Source organism: Haliaeetus albicilla, chromosome 7 (assembly GCF_947461875.1).
Source record: "Haliaeetus albicilla chromosome 7, bHalAlb1.1, whole genome shotgun sequence".
Taxonomy (NCBI): domain Eukaryota; kingdom Metazoa; phylum Chordata; class Aves; order Accipitriformes; family Accipitridae; genus Haliaeetus; species Haliaeetus albicilla.
Window position 1 is genome coordinate 13,176,052 of NC_091489.1, and position 16,002 is coordinate 13,192,053.

At 43.3% G+C, this 16,002-nt stretch overlaps 1 protein-coding gene across 7 annotated transcripts in view; it reads left to right on the plus strand.

The window, feature by feature from the left end:
- Positions 1-16,002, plus strand: part of LOC104316278 (SAM and SH3 domain-containing protein 1-like) — a 571,787-nt gene that overhangs the window by 492,973 nt on the left and 62,812 nt on the right. For all 7 annotated transcript variants that reach the window (XM_069786968.1, XM_069786969.1, XM_069786966.1 and 4 more), the window contains 2 exons: positions 14,409-14,459; positions 14,573-14,622. In XM_069786968.1, coding sequence (XP_069643069.1) covers positions 14,409-14,459; positions 14,573-14,622 — 101 coding nt within the window. The remainder of the gene's footprint in view (positions 1-14,408; positions 14,460-14,572; positions 14,623-16,002) is intronic.

Sequence of the window (16,002 nt, forward strand, 5' to 3'; positions counted from 1 at the left end):
GACCCTACCAGCAAAGTGAGTCATAATGCTTACACAAAGACATTTGCAAAGATGGGGTGTTTGGTCATTTGTTCGCTGGGTTTTGCATGCGTAATTTATATTTGCTGGAGGGAAGAGGAGACAAGACACAGCACGCTCCCTTTCCGCAGCAAACCCCTTTGCTCGTTGCAGGCAGGCAGCTTGCAGTGCGCTTGCTCCGTGGGCTTGCCAGCAATGATGAAGCAGCACTGAGAGCGCTTGGCAGCAAATTATTAACTGAAATGATCTGACTTCAGTAGATCTTCCCCAGTCTAAAGCTTTTGAGTGCCCTTCAGTTTAGATTGTAATTCAGCTGTTATCACTCATAGCAATACTGCAGTGTTTTTAAAAGGCATCAAGGTCTCTGGACTTGTAGATCTGATGTACTAGGTGTTTGTGAGTTTCATGTTTCTTTTGTACGTTTGCTACTGCCTTTCTCTTTGTGGGGTTTGTGCAGTTGGTTGGATTTTTAATGGTTTTGCTGATGGTTCTTTATTCCAGGTATTTTATCTGTCTCCAGGATGAGGTCTGGCTCAACACCTCTTACTTTTGAGGATTGTAGTGTACAGTCTGCTTTGCTCTTTCTCTTGCTATACATGCATCCCAGCCATCAACATTTTCTTTGTCACTTCCGGTCTCGTGCTTTGTTTTAATTTATCTTCTGGGGTTTTGTTTGGTTGGGTTTGATCTATTTCTGTTCAATGTACACACCTGTTAGAAGGTGATGGGAAGGCTTAGTTATGTGAAGTAGGAGTCATAATGAAGCCCCAAGTTTCTACAGCAAGAGGGTAAAAGATGGCCTTTATATTGTCCTTAAATCAGCTGTGTTTAATGTGGAGCATGCTTGCTCTAGCTGGCCTCCAGGGCTGCAAAGGCATTTCTTGCATTTACCGTTGTAAGTGATCTCCTTCCAATCATTTAGTTTTACAATTCTGCTGAGGCATGCGGAGGGCTGAGCCGCCTCGGCAGCAGTACAGATGAGGCATAGTCACTTAATTGGCTAGTTTTACCTAGTTCGTCAGGACATCCCTGGAACTTAGGGCCAACTCTTGTGCTGCTGGGTAGCCTGCATAAGCACACTATTTCGCACTGTTGGCAAAGGGGCTGGGTTTTGAATGGACCTCTGAACAAAGATAGTTGTTGGTTGCTGAGGGCTCTGTTTCACTTTATGTATGTTTTGAAGAAAACTTATAGAAATTCAAAGCAATGCATGCCAGCATTTTTAATGCCATAATTTGATTACCTGTGACTGCAGTATACCTTTAATGGTAAAATACGGTGCCAAGTGGATAGTGTGAATAAGAAGGTGCATGAGGGAGTGCAAAGCTGTGCAGGCTTTTCTGGAATGAAGTGTATGTGCTACTTGTACATACTGCGTCACTGAAAAACTGTGGGTGGCTCTTGGAGTGCAAGTCTGCTCTGCACTTGTGCTTCATTTGTTTTTGCATTGCCCGTTCTGTGTGTCCTTCTTAGTCAAGTGTGACCCACAGTCTGGTGGAGGGAAGGGCTGAAGTTGCAAAATGGTCTAAGTAGCTGAATTGTGAGTATGGAGTCTAACTGCACAGGATAAAATGTTACATGAGAGAATCATTTGTAAGGCTTTACTGGAGCACTCTTAATTCTCTGGTGAATAGTTGTGGATGATGATTGCAGATTATTTGCTTGGAGCAGCAGTGGCAGCTTTCTTTACAGGTTCCTTAGGTCTGAGTTTTCTATGATTACTGAAGGACATCTGTTTGCTGAGGTTCAAATGCTTTGTCTGTAAGCAACACATAACAGCGTCATAATTACATTTTCTCTGCAGACGTTCTTGGTACTAGGTTTGTTCATTGTTCAGATATTGGCCTCTTGTTTGGAAAAGACCCCCAACTGAGTCTGTGATAGGATAACCACATGTTGCATAAAAACACAATGAGGCAAAGCAAAATTGTGCATCGCTGTCCTGCGCTAGCCTGAAAGTGGTGTGATGCCCCTGGGTTGGAGGGAGCTGGAGTCAGCCCCGGGGATCACACAAGCCTGATCTCACCAGGAGGGTGCTGTGGCCCTGGGGAGAGGGTTCTGGTCCCCGCTGTCCTCTCCTGGGGCAAAATCTCTGAGCCTCCTGCTTTGATCAAAGGGAAGCATGAGCACTTTACAGCTATTTGACAGATCCTCAGAATTCAAATTTGTTGCCCTTTAAACTTAAGAATCACTGAAACCTGTCTTAACCACTTTTCTGCTGCCTGGCTGGTGCGCCAGGGCAAAACCCACCTTCTATCCTGAGTGCTGGTTATGTGGCAAGAGCCCACTTGTGCCTTTTCAGCTGAACAGCTGAGCTTTGCAGGACCTGGCTGGAGCTCTGCAGCTGGGCTGGAGCCTGGCCCAACAGTGGGAGCTGTTGATGGTGTGATTGAAGGCTTTAATTTAACCCCTTAACAGCAGTTGTGCTGATTAACTGTCAGATGTCACTGTTGCACCATTACCCTTCAAAGCAGAACTTGCTGCAGCAGTAATCCCATAGAGCACAGCTTCCATTTGCTGCACCACCATTTGGGACTGTTACTGTTAACTACTCCATCTACAGCATAAGAGTTTCTAGTCAGGTCTTACTTTAAATGTAAATAGAAAATGAAGAATATTTCTATGAATAGTTGTGTAGATACAGGTTTCTATCATGAATGTGTAGAAGGCAATAATTACTCCTTAGTATTTTCAAACAGGGATGCTGTGTATCTTCTTTGTAAATACACAGAATTGTGCCAAATGGTATAATAGCCTTCAATAATAATTCTTCCTTCTGATGGGAATGATCTTCCTTGTCATGTTTGGGCCTAAATAATACAATACTATGCATCAAAGTTGATTTGAAATTCGGTTTTATAACAGTCATCATGTGATGGCCAGTGATGAAGACTTAAATAAGTAAGGATCTGGGCCAAAGCATCCATCAAATATAGGCTTCAATTTCAAAAGTAAAGAGAGAATGGCTAATTTAAAAGTCTCTTTATCAAAGGCAGTTTTTATAGCAGGGAGGATGTATAAATACAGACTAGCAATTTTGGGGCTAATCCTTTTTTGCATTAATATGGTTAATTTGTTTTCAGTTCTCTTATTCAAGAAATTAATTTCTCCCTCACTTTCTAGGAGCCTTTGAAGTTAGCATCCAACTATCAACCTTTGTCTCTCTTCCCTCACCCCCTCACATTCCTGGAGTGCGTTTATGCAGGTTGAGAGCGAGCAGTTCAGTGCCTAGCTCTAGGGAATGAATTCATATTATCCATCTTAATTTTCAGGTGTTCAGTTTCACATACCTACATAGTAAACAAAACCAGTTTGATTTCAAGTTAAACATTGATTCTGCTTTTTAAATGGTTATAGAAGTCAGATTTTTAAAAAAATATATATTAAAACTTTTCCCAGTAGGAGCAGTTTCTTTCCTGCTTCAAGTGTACCTTCTTAAAAAGGATCCTGAAAGAAACTGCTTCTTCAAATGAGTTTATTGTAATAAAAAATGTTAGCAAAGAGTCATTCCCCATGTGCTGACACAAGTTTGTCTGATAGAAAGTTTTTTCAAAACCTTTTCTTATCTGTACTCCTGATGTTTCCACTGTCAGAGTGGCTGAAATGGGGGTCAGACCCCACCAGCCCATCATGTTTATAAGTCATGAAATATACAGCATATCGCATGTTACAGCTTTCTAACTGGGGTCTTCTCATGGAATAATGAATATAGGAGTCACTAAGGGGGAACTAAACTTGATTGAAAACATTAAACTGAAAGTGCAAATCAGCAGAAAAGGCCTACCAAGTCTAAAACACTGAGAATGGATGGATTGAAAGCTAGGGCTGCCAGGCTTTCTGCTGACAAAGACCTCAGTTCAGGATGTCTGTATGTTTGAGCTTGCAGCTGTTGATGTTTTTAACCTCTGAAAGAGGAAAAAAGGTACAGTTTTACTCTCAGTTGGAAAGCAAGGATCCATTTTGTCCAAATGTTTAAAGTTTTGACATAATTCTTTTTGAATGAAAGGGTGCAACAGGAGGCTGTTTGAATTTCTTCGTGGGAAGATGAGAAAACCAGTAAATGTGCATGTGGGCACAGCCTCATGATAAAACTACTTGCCAGGGATGTGGGATAATGTGGCTCAGGTCCTGGCTCAGCTCAACTCTGTTACATGGTTCTGTTGCCTCTGTTTCCTGTCTTTTACTGGATTCTTTCACTTCTCTAAAAATTTAAAAGAAAAATTCACTTCCTGAGCAGTAGCACTAAAACATTCAGAAATTCTGCACTGGGTGTGAGAAAGTCTTAAATCTGGTAGATTTTCCTGAATTAAATAAAGCCTTTAGTCCTGTTCTTAAAGGTTTGATTTCACGTTTAAAAGAAAACACAGGGTAGGTGTATGTGCCTCTGTACATACAGACTTTTTAAAATTGGAAACTTGGATAAAGATGCAGATTTTCTCAGAGGCTTATGAAGCCAAGAGGAGGTCATGAGCTCAGAAGAACATGGCCTGATAGCAGCAACAGGCAGCCCAAAGGGTAGCAGTTGTAGAAACAAGGGTGGTGCCAGGTTTCTTGTGAATTGGTGCTTTTCTTCCACTGCCCACAGTGCTGTCAAGTTCTGAATTTTGGTTTTGCCCACCACAGCTAAAGGACCCAACAGAAGGAGTCGGATCTCTTTCATATGTATTTGGGTTTTGTTTTGAGTCTTTTAATGTGAGGTGTCTCAAGTAAAAGAAATGGAGAGAACTGTCTAATTTTACTGCTGTAGCCAGTCTGTGCATTACAGTGACTGCAATGATGGAAGTTTCTGACACAAAATGCATTGCAAGTTATCAGGTTGACATAAATTGGGGGAGAAAAAAAAAGGGGGGGGGGGTTTAAACTAAAATATACTTTGTTTTCCACTAGATAACTTTTTTAAGTTTTTTTTTTTTTAATCTGTCTCCTTTTTAACAAAGTAGAATAAATCACTGCTTTCCCAGAATGAAATTAATGCAAAGTATTTCCCCCCTGCCCCGAAATGAGGGACTTCATTGCTGGTACCCCATGCATCTGTGGCAATAAAAAAAAAACCCTTTGTGGATTTCTTAATGAGTAGTGCTTTCTTCTGATTTACCTACTCCTGAATTTCACCAGGGTTTTTAAGGCCTTGGTAACTTGAAGTCAACTGCAGTTTGTGTTTTCTGCTACAGATCTTCTGAATAATTCATTGGTAACTTATTGTTTGGTACAACATAAAGTAAAAACAATGTAGAGTTCTTAAATGTTAGTTAGCACAATAAAAGATGATGTGTGTCCTGGTTTTGGCTGGAACAGAGTCAGTTTTCTTCATAGTAGCTGGTACAGTGCTGTATTTTGGATTTAGTATTAGAATAATGTTGATAGCACTCTGTTTTATTTGTTGTAAAGTAGTTCTTATCCTAAGTTAAGGCTTTTTCAGTTTCCTATGCTCTGCCAGTGAGGAGGGGCACAAGAAACTGAGAGGGAGCATGGCTGGGGGCTGACCCGAACTAGCCAAAGGGATATTCCATACCATAGGACGTCATGCTCAGTATATAAACTGGGGGGAGGTGGCCAGGAGGTGCCGATGATTTCTCAGGAACTAACTGGGCATTGTTCAGCGGGTGGTGAGCAATTGCATTGTGCATCACTTGTCTTTCTTGGGTTTTATTTCTCTCTCTCTTTTCATTATTATTATTATTGTTGTTGTTGTTTTTATTACTATATTTCCATTATTAAACTCTTCTTATCTCAACCCACAAGTTTTACCTTTTTTTTCCCTTTCCAGTTCTCTTCCCCATCCTGCCGGGGTGGGGGAATAGTGAGCGAGCAGAGGTGTGGTGCTTAGTTGCTGGTTGGGGTTAAACCACGACAACATGAAAGGGAGTATACTTGCAAGAGTTCATCAGTATGACAGTAACAACCCATTTCACAAGAACCCCTGAGCCTTGAGCATATTGATTGATTCAGCGCGAAAGCTTCCATTCATTTGCAGTGTAGCTCATCTGAAATTTCATGTGCTGGAGGCATGGATATTGGTCTGTAGGTTCAGAAATACAGTATCAATACAAATATGACATATAGTGGACTTGTGTTAGCCTATGTTTCCATGGTATGTCTGAAAGGATTTATAGCATGGCTGTAGAAGTTTTCCTGGAGTCATTGGTCTTAGCCTGGGCTTCACCTTTTCTTTCCTTGCTACTTTTCAGAAAGAAAATACATCTTCTGTTGTTCTTGAAAGTATTGAAGAGAAATTGAGAAAATGACAAATAAGCTTCATACAAATGTAGTACAGCTTAGTGTACATGAAAAATTGGTAAGATCTGAAAAGTGTTTCACAGAGGGAAATAGAGAACATCACTGACCCCGGGCAACGGGTATCCTGAATTTGAAGAGCACATAAAAACAGATCAGGACCGTCGATGCTCAGAAAGAAGTTTGGCATATTCTGCCATGGCTTTCAAGGCGAGGAGCTGCTTGTGATTATTTTCATCTTACCGGCGATGCTATGAGTGCTTCACTTCAAAACCACGCTAAATTCCTGGCCCTGCAGTTGCAGGAAAGCAAGGTGCGGGGTGGTGGTGGGAATATGTTGTTCATGGAGGTGTTGACTTCCGAATTATTTGAGGGTATTGGTTCAGGTGGTGACCGAGGCTGAGGTACCCACACACTGCCATAGCCATCCTCGCTGGAGGGCCAGCAGCTGGGCGAGGAGTCTGTACTTGGCTGACCGGACTGTTCCTACCCCAGAGTACACTAACAAACTGTTGTTTGTTTGTTTATTCATTTATTTTCTCCCTTCTTTGTGTTGTTTTCCCACAGGCCAAAACCCTCTCCCTGGGGGAAGTGGTGACTCTTCCCTGGGCCCCCCCTTGTCAGCTCCCGCAGGAGAAGGGCCCCTTGCTCTGGGCAGTGTCCAGTTGGGCTTTGCCTCACACCTCCCTCGCCTGCATCACGTCCTGAGCGCTCTCCTGCTTCACATTTAACCATTCTTGATGTGGCTGGTTTGGCTTTTTCCATCCCTATGAAACATTACAGCTCTTCCTGATGCCACAAACACCCTCGCTATCTTAAAGTCCTCCCTGGAAACCCACATCTTCTGCTGTGTTTTCCATTATTATTTCTCCTCTCAAAACTCCTTTTGGGCCTTACCTGTACGATAAAAGTTGATGCTGACAGACCCGTGGAGTTTTAGGCAAAGACGGCAGGTCTTACTCATCCAGTTTATACCAGCAAGAGCTCTAGTATAGATACAGTTATGCCAGCACAAGAGTGCTTTACTATTTTACCATTTGGGTAATGGGTGTAAAATAAATCAGTCAAAGACCTGCTGTGTCCCAATTGCATATATACGCCTTTATATTAATATGTTTTTAGCACAGAGACAGCTACCATAGTTCTGGGCTTGCTTCATCTTGTTTAGAAAATTGATCAGAAGGTATTTGATTTCCCTGCTGCAGTCCCGTATTGACTTTCTCTGAAGCCCATTGCTGTTGGTTTTTTGTCTTTGTGCCATAATTTCACTGGATTCAGCCTCCATTTGTTACAAGTGGATTTATGAGTTAGTACTGCCTCGCTTTTCATTGTTACAGGGCTTTACAAAAGCTGCAGTTTCTTTGTAATTGCTAATGAATTATGTTTTTCAAAATCATCATGGAATGTTTTTCAGCCCCTGTGGCTTCCAGCCTTAGTGCTGAATGCAACGTATTTGAGATGGACAAAAAACCCCTTCTGTTCTTATTGTTGGCAGAGAGGAGAGTGTCAAACGCTTCCCCCCGTGACGTGTTACATTCAGTAGATACCAGCATTTGCATCAAGCTGAGAGGCATGATTTTTCTTCCCTACCTAATACTAAAAGCAGACATGAGTGCTGTAGCAGCGTGTTCTCTCTGAAGCTGCATTTCATCAGTAGTTAAGCTAAGTGTTTACCTGTGTCTGCACTGCTGAATGAGGCACTGAGACACTTGGACTGTTAATTCATATGTAGAAGTATTTATTGTTTGAAATCCCATTTTTTTAACCATTCGTCCCGCTTAGCTTATTTCCTTGATTGAGAGTTTTGGTGCTGCTGCAGGATGTTATCATTTAGCATGTATCGGTTCTGGCTCTAATGTGCAAGAGTAATGGAGCAGAAAGCCTTCGCTCTTCACTGAAACGGCCAAGGGGATAGTCCAGAGGTGGTGGTTTGAGACTCAAAATGGGACTTTTAAATCTGTACCACTGGAAACTCACTGAGCTGGTTAATTCCCTCAAACGCTTGCTGAGGTGGTTGCCACAGGAATAGGTCTTTTTTAGTTCTTTATTCTGACCTGTGACCCATAGCTAGTGACTTGTAGGCAATTTCCATTACACACCTGTGTACCTGCTCTGTCCCTGCATGGGGGCTTCCCTTCACCTTCTCCAGAACCTTTGCAAAGGCTGAAATAGGGTGTGTGGTGGAGGACTCCGGGCAGAACAATTGCTTTCAAACTAAAACAAACTCTTAGAGACCTTTGGTGCTCTGGCTATCTTTCAGCTATAGCTTTGTTTAATCATTTCAGAAGCTAGACTAGAACATGCAGTGCCTGTTCAGAGCGAACAGGGAAAATGTTTGGGGGAAGAGACTGGCAGAATTTTCTCACAGAAGTTTTCTGCTGTAGGTGCCCTATTTACACCTGCTGAAATGGTTTCATAAAATCATTTATAAATTTATGAGCATTTTAGCCATCTCCTTTTCCACTGGTTATGTCACTGAATTTTCTCAGCACTCATCTGGGTCTCACTTTTGCACAGTTGCTGTCTGCACAGTGAGATTAATCCTGTCTTGGGATCTGCAGAGTAGTGTTTAAATTTATGATTCAAATGGATACAGCTCCTGTGGCAGAAACTGTGAAGAGGTTCATGAATTTCTAATTAGAAGGGATTCATTCCATGAATATAATTTCCTGAACTAAATTGTGGTGTGGAGCATAGATGAAGCTCAATGTTTAGGTAATTAAAATATGCACATTCCCCCTAGAATGTGTGAGCCTTACTCTGGATAACCACGTTTCCTTTTGGATGCTCTTCTTTACCATGCCTGTGTATTTCAGGAGCAGAACAGCAATACCTTCAGATAGGCAGAGATATCCCTTATCTGTTGTGTTACACACAGAACAACTGAACTGAAGTTAGCATGGGAGAAAAAGTCCCTCATGAATTCAAAACCTGCCATTCCAGTCAGGAAATGGGTTTCCAGCTTCTTCCCAGTGTATTTTGTGCTTTGTACTTTTTTCCCATATGCATTTTTCAGGCTTAGCTCACAGATGATTGTAAAACTGCTTTCAGGATTTTTACGAGGAAGGTAGTATAGAAAACCAAAATCACAATATTTAGAAACCTGCAATAATTTGAAAAGAAAATGTGTCCAAACGATCACATAAATCACAGTGTACAAAATAAGCAGAAAAGCTACCTGTGAAGGAAGCTTCTTCCTCGAGTGCTGAGGCGAACAACTTAAGGCTTGAAGCCGCAAATCCCGCTTGTTAAGCTTACAACATGTGTTTTCTTTCAAAATGAGAGATTTGCAAGAAGCACTTCGCTGATTCGCGCTTCTGCACCAGAGCTCCCGAGCCGTATCGGTTCGGCTCCACAGTCGCTTTCTGCAGCGCAGAAGTTGGCGATACGGGGCAGTACCTAGGCAGTGCCGTGCCTGCGGACCTTCCCGTCCTCCAGCCGCTGGATCGCAGCTTCAGCCAGGACCTGGGGGCCTTGTCCTGCGGCCATCTCTTGGTGGCATCAGCTTTGGGTTAAGGAGGGGACAGGAAGGAAATAGGACTGCTAAGAACATGGCTTTAAAGCTGGGAGAACAAAATGTTTCTGCAAGTTGAGATTGTTTTAAATTGGTCATAGGTGGCCTGATGGAGGAATCCTTAGTTTAAATTCAGCAGGCTTTGCTCTCCAGGATATTAGCATTACTAATTTTTAACAGCTCCCTCTGGCTTTATTATCAGTATTTGAGATTCTGTGCTGCGCTAACCTTGGACCTTGAGGGGAGCTGGACAAGCTGGTGCTAAGCCACTGTTTGCCCTCCCTCTTACGTGTTCCCTGGGGGTTGGATATAATTGATGAATATCTCCATTTCTGCAGAATCTTCAGATCTTTGTTGCTGTGATTTAACAGCGTATTGGATGTGTGTGATATGCACCAGCAGTGTCTGGGTACAGGATGGGTAACTTAGGCAGGGCCCCTTAAATCTGGAAACCATACAAGTAAATCAGACGCTTCTGGGAAGCACTGGACTTAGTCATGTAGCTTAAGGATTCTACACTTGATCAGGTACTTTCTCAGATCCTTGGGTTTCTTGCACCAACACTACATGGTGTGTAGTTGGCATGAATGTCTGGTACACCTCAGACAAGCTTTATGGGCACACGTGGAGGACAGTTACCTGGGGCAGCAGGCTGCTAGGACAGAAAATACCTATCACTCTCTGACACCTGCTTTGTCTCAACCAGAGTCCTGGAAATGCAGGCTAGGGATGTCTGTTACTGCAGCCACTGTTTCTGTAAACCCAAACTCTCCTCTGTTTCATTTTAAAGGTTTGGTTCAGAAGGATGAAAGATGTACTTTCATGAAACTAATCTTTGAAAATATTTTTTGAAAAGATGTTATAGCGTGCTTGAGAGCATGCCAAGGGTACAACATTTGCTCAACCTTCTAGAATTAGTCATTGGTATAAAAAAGGCCCTGATCCTGCTGGATTAAAATCAACACAACCTGTGGGTTTTAATGTGAGGTTTAACCTGAGGTTTAATGAATTTTAACCTAAATAAATAGAATTGCTCAAGGCTGATAAAAAGTTCTGTGATGTAGATCTATGCCAGAAGTTCAGTTGAGAGTAGTATTTTCCTAAGTATTTTCCTTTCGTTCTTGTCTAAACAGCAATAGGAAAAATATCATTCTGCTGGGAAGGCAGGTGGGAACAGTAATCACAACAGTACAGAACTATCAGGTGTTTTGCATTCCAGCATTGCGAAGTAGAGCGTTAGAGGAGGGAGAGGAGAGTTGTTCTTGCTACTTGTCCTCCACAGTCATGCTGATCCTGTAAAACTGCTCCTGTTCTAACAGGGTGGGCTTGACAGTAAATGAGAAAAAAGAAAGCAAATACAGTCAGCTTTTTTAAGATTTTGTTACATGGGATGCAGCTGACTTCAGCTGAATAGTTGTGGTGGGTTGACCCTGGCTGGATGCCAGGTGCCCACCAAAGCTGTTCTATCACTCCCCCTCCTCAGCTGGACAGGGGAGAGAAAAATATAACAAAGGGCTTGTGGGTTGAGATAAGGACAGGAGAGATCACTCACCAATTACCATCATGGGCAAAACAGACTCAGCTTGGAGAAAATTACCCTACTCTGGTTGATTTGTAATAAATTAGTTAATGAGAAATAAACGCAAATCTCAGAACACCTTCCCTCCACCCCTCCCTTCTTCCTGGGCACAATTTCACTCCCGGATTCTCTACCAACCCCCCCAGCGGCACAGGGGGATGGGGAATGGGGTTTACGGTCAGTTCATCACACGTTATTTCTGCCGCTTCATCCTCCTCAGGGGGAGGATTCATCACACTCTTCCCCTGCTCCAGCATGGGGTCCCTCCCACAGGAGACAGTCCTCTGCCAACTTCTCCAACGTGGGTCCTTCCCACAGGCTGCAGTTCTTCACAAACTGCTCCAGCATGGGTCCTTTCCATGCTGTGCAGTCCTTCAGGAGCACACTGCTCCAGCGTGGGTCCCCCACGGGGTCACAAGTCCTGCCAGAAAACCTGCTCCAGTGTGGGCTCCTCTCTTCACAGATCTGCAGGTCCTGCCAGGAGCCTGCTCCAGCGCAGGGTTCCCACGGGGTCACAGCTTCCTTCGGGAACCCACCTGCTCCGGCGTGGGGTCCTCCCTGGGCTGCAGGTGGAGATCTGCTCCACCGTGGACCTCCCTGGACTGCAGGGGGACAGCCTGCCTCACCAGGGTCTTCCCCACAGGCTTCAGGGGGATCTCTGCTCTGGTGCCTGGAGCATCTCCTCCCCCTCCTTCTGCACTGACCTGGGGGTCTGCAGGGCTGTTTCTCCTACATGTTCTCACTCCTCTCTCCGGCTGCCGTTTCTATCTGTCCCAGCAACTTTTTTTTTCCTTCTTAAAAATGTTATCACAGAGGCGTCACCACTATCGCTGATGGGCTTGGCCTTGGCCGGCGGCAGGTCCATGTTAGAGCTGGCTGGTATGGGCTCTGTCGGACACAGGGGAAGCTTCCAGCAGCTTCTCACAGAAGCCACCCCTGTAACCCCCTCTGCTACCAAAAACTTGCCACACAAAGCCAATACAATAGTTTTAGGTTGAAAGTGGTAACTTTTCATCTACCTGCAATCTCAGGCTACAACTTCGCAACCAGCTGCTCAAGCAAAAGACTTCTATAAAACCTTGGGAACCCAGATAGCATCTTATAAATGATAGTTTACAAAAACTAGCATATTTTTTTAAAAAACCACTTGCAGCAAGCAGGTTTTTAGGGCAACAGATAAATCATCATGAAGTTGGGATCTAAAGGCACGTTGGGGACACAGTGGATTCTTCTGGCTGGCATACTGAAACTTTTAAGATGGGGTAGCTGATAAAGTGCTCCTTTTTTCACCTATGCAGCAGTGTGTGGATAAATGAGGTGCTCATGAATGGGCAACATTTGGACCATGGGGCTTGTCTTTCCCTCCCTTTCTGTGGACTGCTAGGTCGGGGTGGGAGAGTGCCCAAGGAAGATTCGCAGCGATGTGCCTGCAACTTCTCCAGACGCAAAACTTACTCGGATTCCATTTTGACAGAGCTAATGGAGAAAGAGAGAGATGCTTGGTGCCAAATAGCTAATTTCACTTTCCTGATCTGTGAACGTTTCTGGAATTTCGCTGGGCTCGGTACAGGTTCTGCTTGACTAGAGGAGGTCTGTTGGATCTGTCAGTAAGTGAATGTGGTTGCCTTTTCATGCCGACTTCCACTCAAGGACTTCATTTCCCCTGTTGTGCTATAAAATCAGCAAAAGGAGATACGCAGACCATGCATGGTCAGGCAAAATCTCCCAGTTGGGCGATGACCCTGTGTCAGCCTTGTTTCCTAGCAAGCACATGGCCGTGAGCCGTCCTGTGCCCTCCTGGCTGCTGTAGCCTGCAATGCAAGCTGACTCAGTCGTGTGGTGGCAGAGTAGGTTCTTCTCTACTCCAGATCTTGCAAAGTTTCTGGGCGGGCTAATCAACACCACTTCATGGCAGCCAGCGGTAATTTCCTGTTTAGTATTAAAAGGCTGCATTTCCAGAAAATTGTGTCTGGTTTTCTTTTTTTGTATTAAATCTTAAGAACGTTTTGTCACCCTTTTTGTAGACAAAGGGCATAGGAAGTACAATTTCACAGAGATAAGACATTCATATGTAGGCTGAGGAATGCGTGAACAAAAAGACCTCCAGTATTGAGAAATAAATCCACGTTCTTTTTTTGTTTTTTTGGAGCATGTACTCTACTGTGGTTGCTTACTCAGCTATGACGGCCTTTCAATTACAGTACTCACTTTGCAATAACTTAACTAGGGGTAGGACTGGCTGAGAATAAAATAGGCATAAGTAGGTTCCCCCATAGTTTCACACGCAGATCAACGAGCAAAGCGTAGTTCTCGGTACTGACAACTGTAATTTCTATCTCCATTCTAATTGGAGTTTTCCCACTGACTTCAGCTAGACTGGTTAATAGTATGTGCCTTTTAGGCAGCTGGCTTGCAATCGTAAATTAGATACCACCAGTGGGACTTGCCTCATCTAACTTGAGGCAGCTGAAACCCGTCGGGCAAGCTGTTCTATAAGAGTTCCTGTCTCTCTCCATCGGCTGCAAAGGGAGCCTGGATGACTGTGTCCTGGAGTAGATGTTTATATCCTAGATTTTGGAAAGAAGGTGATTTGAACTCTGTCTCGTTGAAAAATTTCTGTGTGAGAAACTGGCCTTGCTCAAATGCATTATAATCCTCTCAGTATTTTTAGCTCAGAGAACACTCTTTTTAATGCTAGATTTTTGCTGTATGTTCTTCCTGAAGGTAAATTTTGGGAAATTGCACTTGAACTTACCTAACAAATTGTGTGATGATCTAGGGAAAATAACACATTTCTCTTTCTATTTTGAGTCACCTCCATCTGCCAATTTCACCTTCTTCTATAGTGTCCAGTGATAAGGATGGAATTAGCTGTTTTAATGGAGTATTTCAGAATTTATCGTGAAAGTGGTTCCTTCTGGAAAGATTAATGTTTCCCATCTGAACGGTTTTGAGGTAGTCCTAGGTTCTGTTACCCTGTTTCTTCTTCCCTTTTTCTCCCCTTCAGATTTCTTCTTTCTAGTGTTTGGATATTTCATTAACCTGACATTTGTTCTGTTTTAGGAGAAACCTGATGCCAGCCCCACATCTCTACAGCTGCGATCCCAGATTGAGGTAAGCACTTTGATTTTGATAATCCATTTTTGTTTGTTCTTTCATTATTCTGCATAAATCGGGCAAAGGCTGCTGTCATGTCTGCTCTCACTGCTATGTGTCTTCTCTTGCAGGAGTCACTTGGTCTCAGCAGCACCTCGTCAACACCTGACACTGAAAGAAAGTAAGTGAAGACATAGGAGGTGGGAGGGGGAATTTGGTACATTTTGTTTTTCCTTGGAGTAAATTCATTTTAGATTGTGTTGGTGCTTCAAGATTTCAGATCCAGCCACTATTAAGGAAACCTGTTTTGGAACCTGCTCACTCTCTTTTGGCCTTTTATTATTTTGGTTTTTAGATCAAGGGAGGGTTATCTTTTCTTCACTCTGTGAGCACTTGGGGTGTGCATGCACCAAGATGACTGGTAGTCATTTTTGAGGAACGTCACTGACTTCACATTCTCTGCAAATTAAACCTGCTTGAAAAATACTTTTCTGTAACTAGACCTAAATGCAGCCAAAAGGAGATGGGCGAGGGGAAAGGAGAGTTACAGTCTTAAATCACTTCGCTTTTCCTGTGCACTCCTGGGTTTGTAACTGTGCTTTTGAAGAAGGTGCCAAGGGAATGAAGTATTTAAAACCAAGTTAAAAGGAGCTTTAATTTTAGCAGTCCTTATAAAAACCTCTCTGTGAGGACTGAGAGAGTTTCTGTTTACTGTCACCTCCTGCTGCAATGTGTGTGCTTGTTTTCTGCGCCTCCTTCCTTTGATCCCAAGATCTTGGATCCCTACTGCTAAGGGTAACGTGCAGCAGTGCATGAAGACAACTGACACTCTATTTCCAATTGCCTGCACTTCGTGGGATAGTGCCAGCTGGACTGGTTCAGAGGGGGTGAATGGAATCCAGTTGTGATGTGAAGCGCTTTCGTAAGGTTTTACAGTCCCACATTTGAATATCTTCTAGTGATTCAACACCGGGCGGTAATGGGAAGGTTGTAAGAAATTGCTGCCCTTGCTTTTGCTAAGTTCAGTTGAAGGAGCATCAGTCCCAATGGGAGCTGTGGTGTGGATGTGGGGTATGGCACTTGCCTGAGCATTGGCCATGTAGAAGTCAAGTGTACGGTAGGGAACAGCTGCTTAGGGGCTTCCTGCGGGGTTGTCTGAAAGCTGGTTCACACTAAAGGTCTTCAAAGGCAGTAAGTTATCTTTTAGAGGTGCCTTGTCTCTCTTCATCACTCAGAGAGAAAACAGTGATGGTTTGCTTAAGGCAGATGCTCATTTTCAAAACAGCTTAAGACAGATAAGGTGAATTTTACCTTGGCTACCATCACTGCTCCTGTGTTACATGCTGTTAACAGAGAAAGCCTAGAAAGCTTAGAGTTTAAAAGTGGTGCTTCAGATACTGAAACATGGAAAAGTTTTCTTCAAGGATCCCTCCCTGTCTAACATTATAATGAAACCAGAAGTGCCAAGTGGATGGGAACGTTATGAGAACTGTAATCTGGGAAGTAAGCCTCCAAGGTTATCCTATGATCATAATACTTTTCTCTCAGTCTCAAAGTGCTT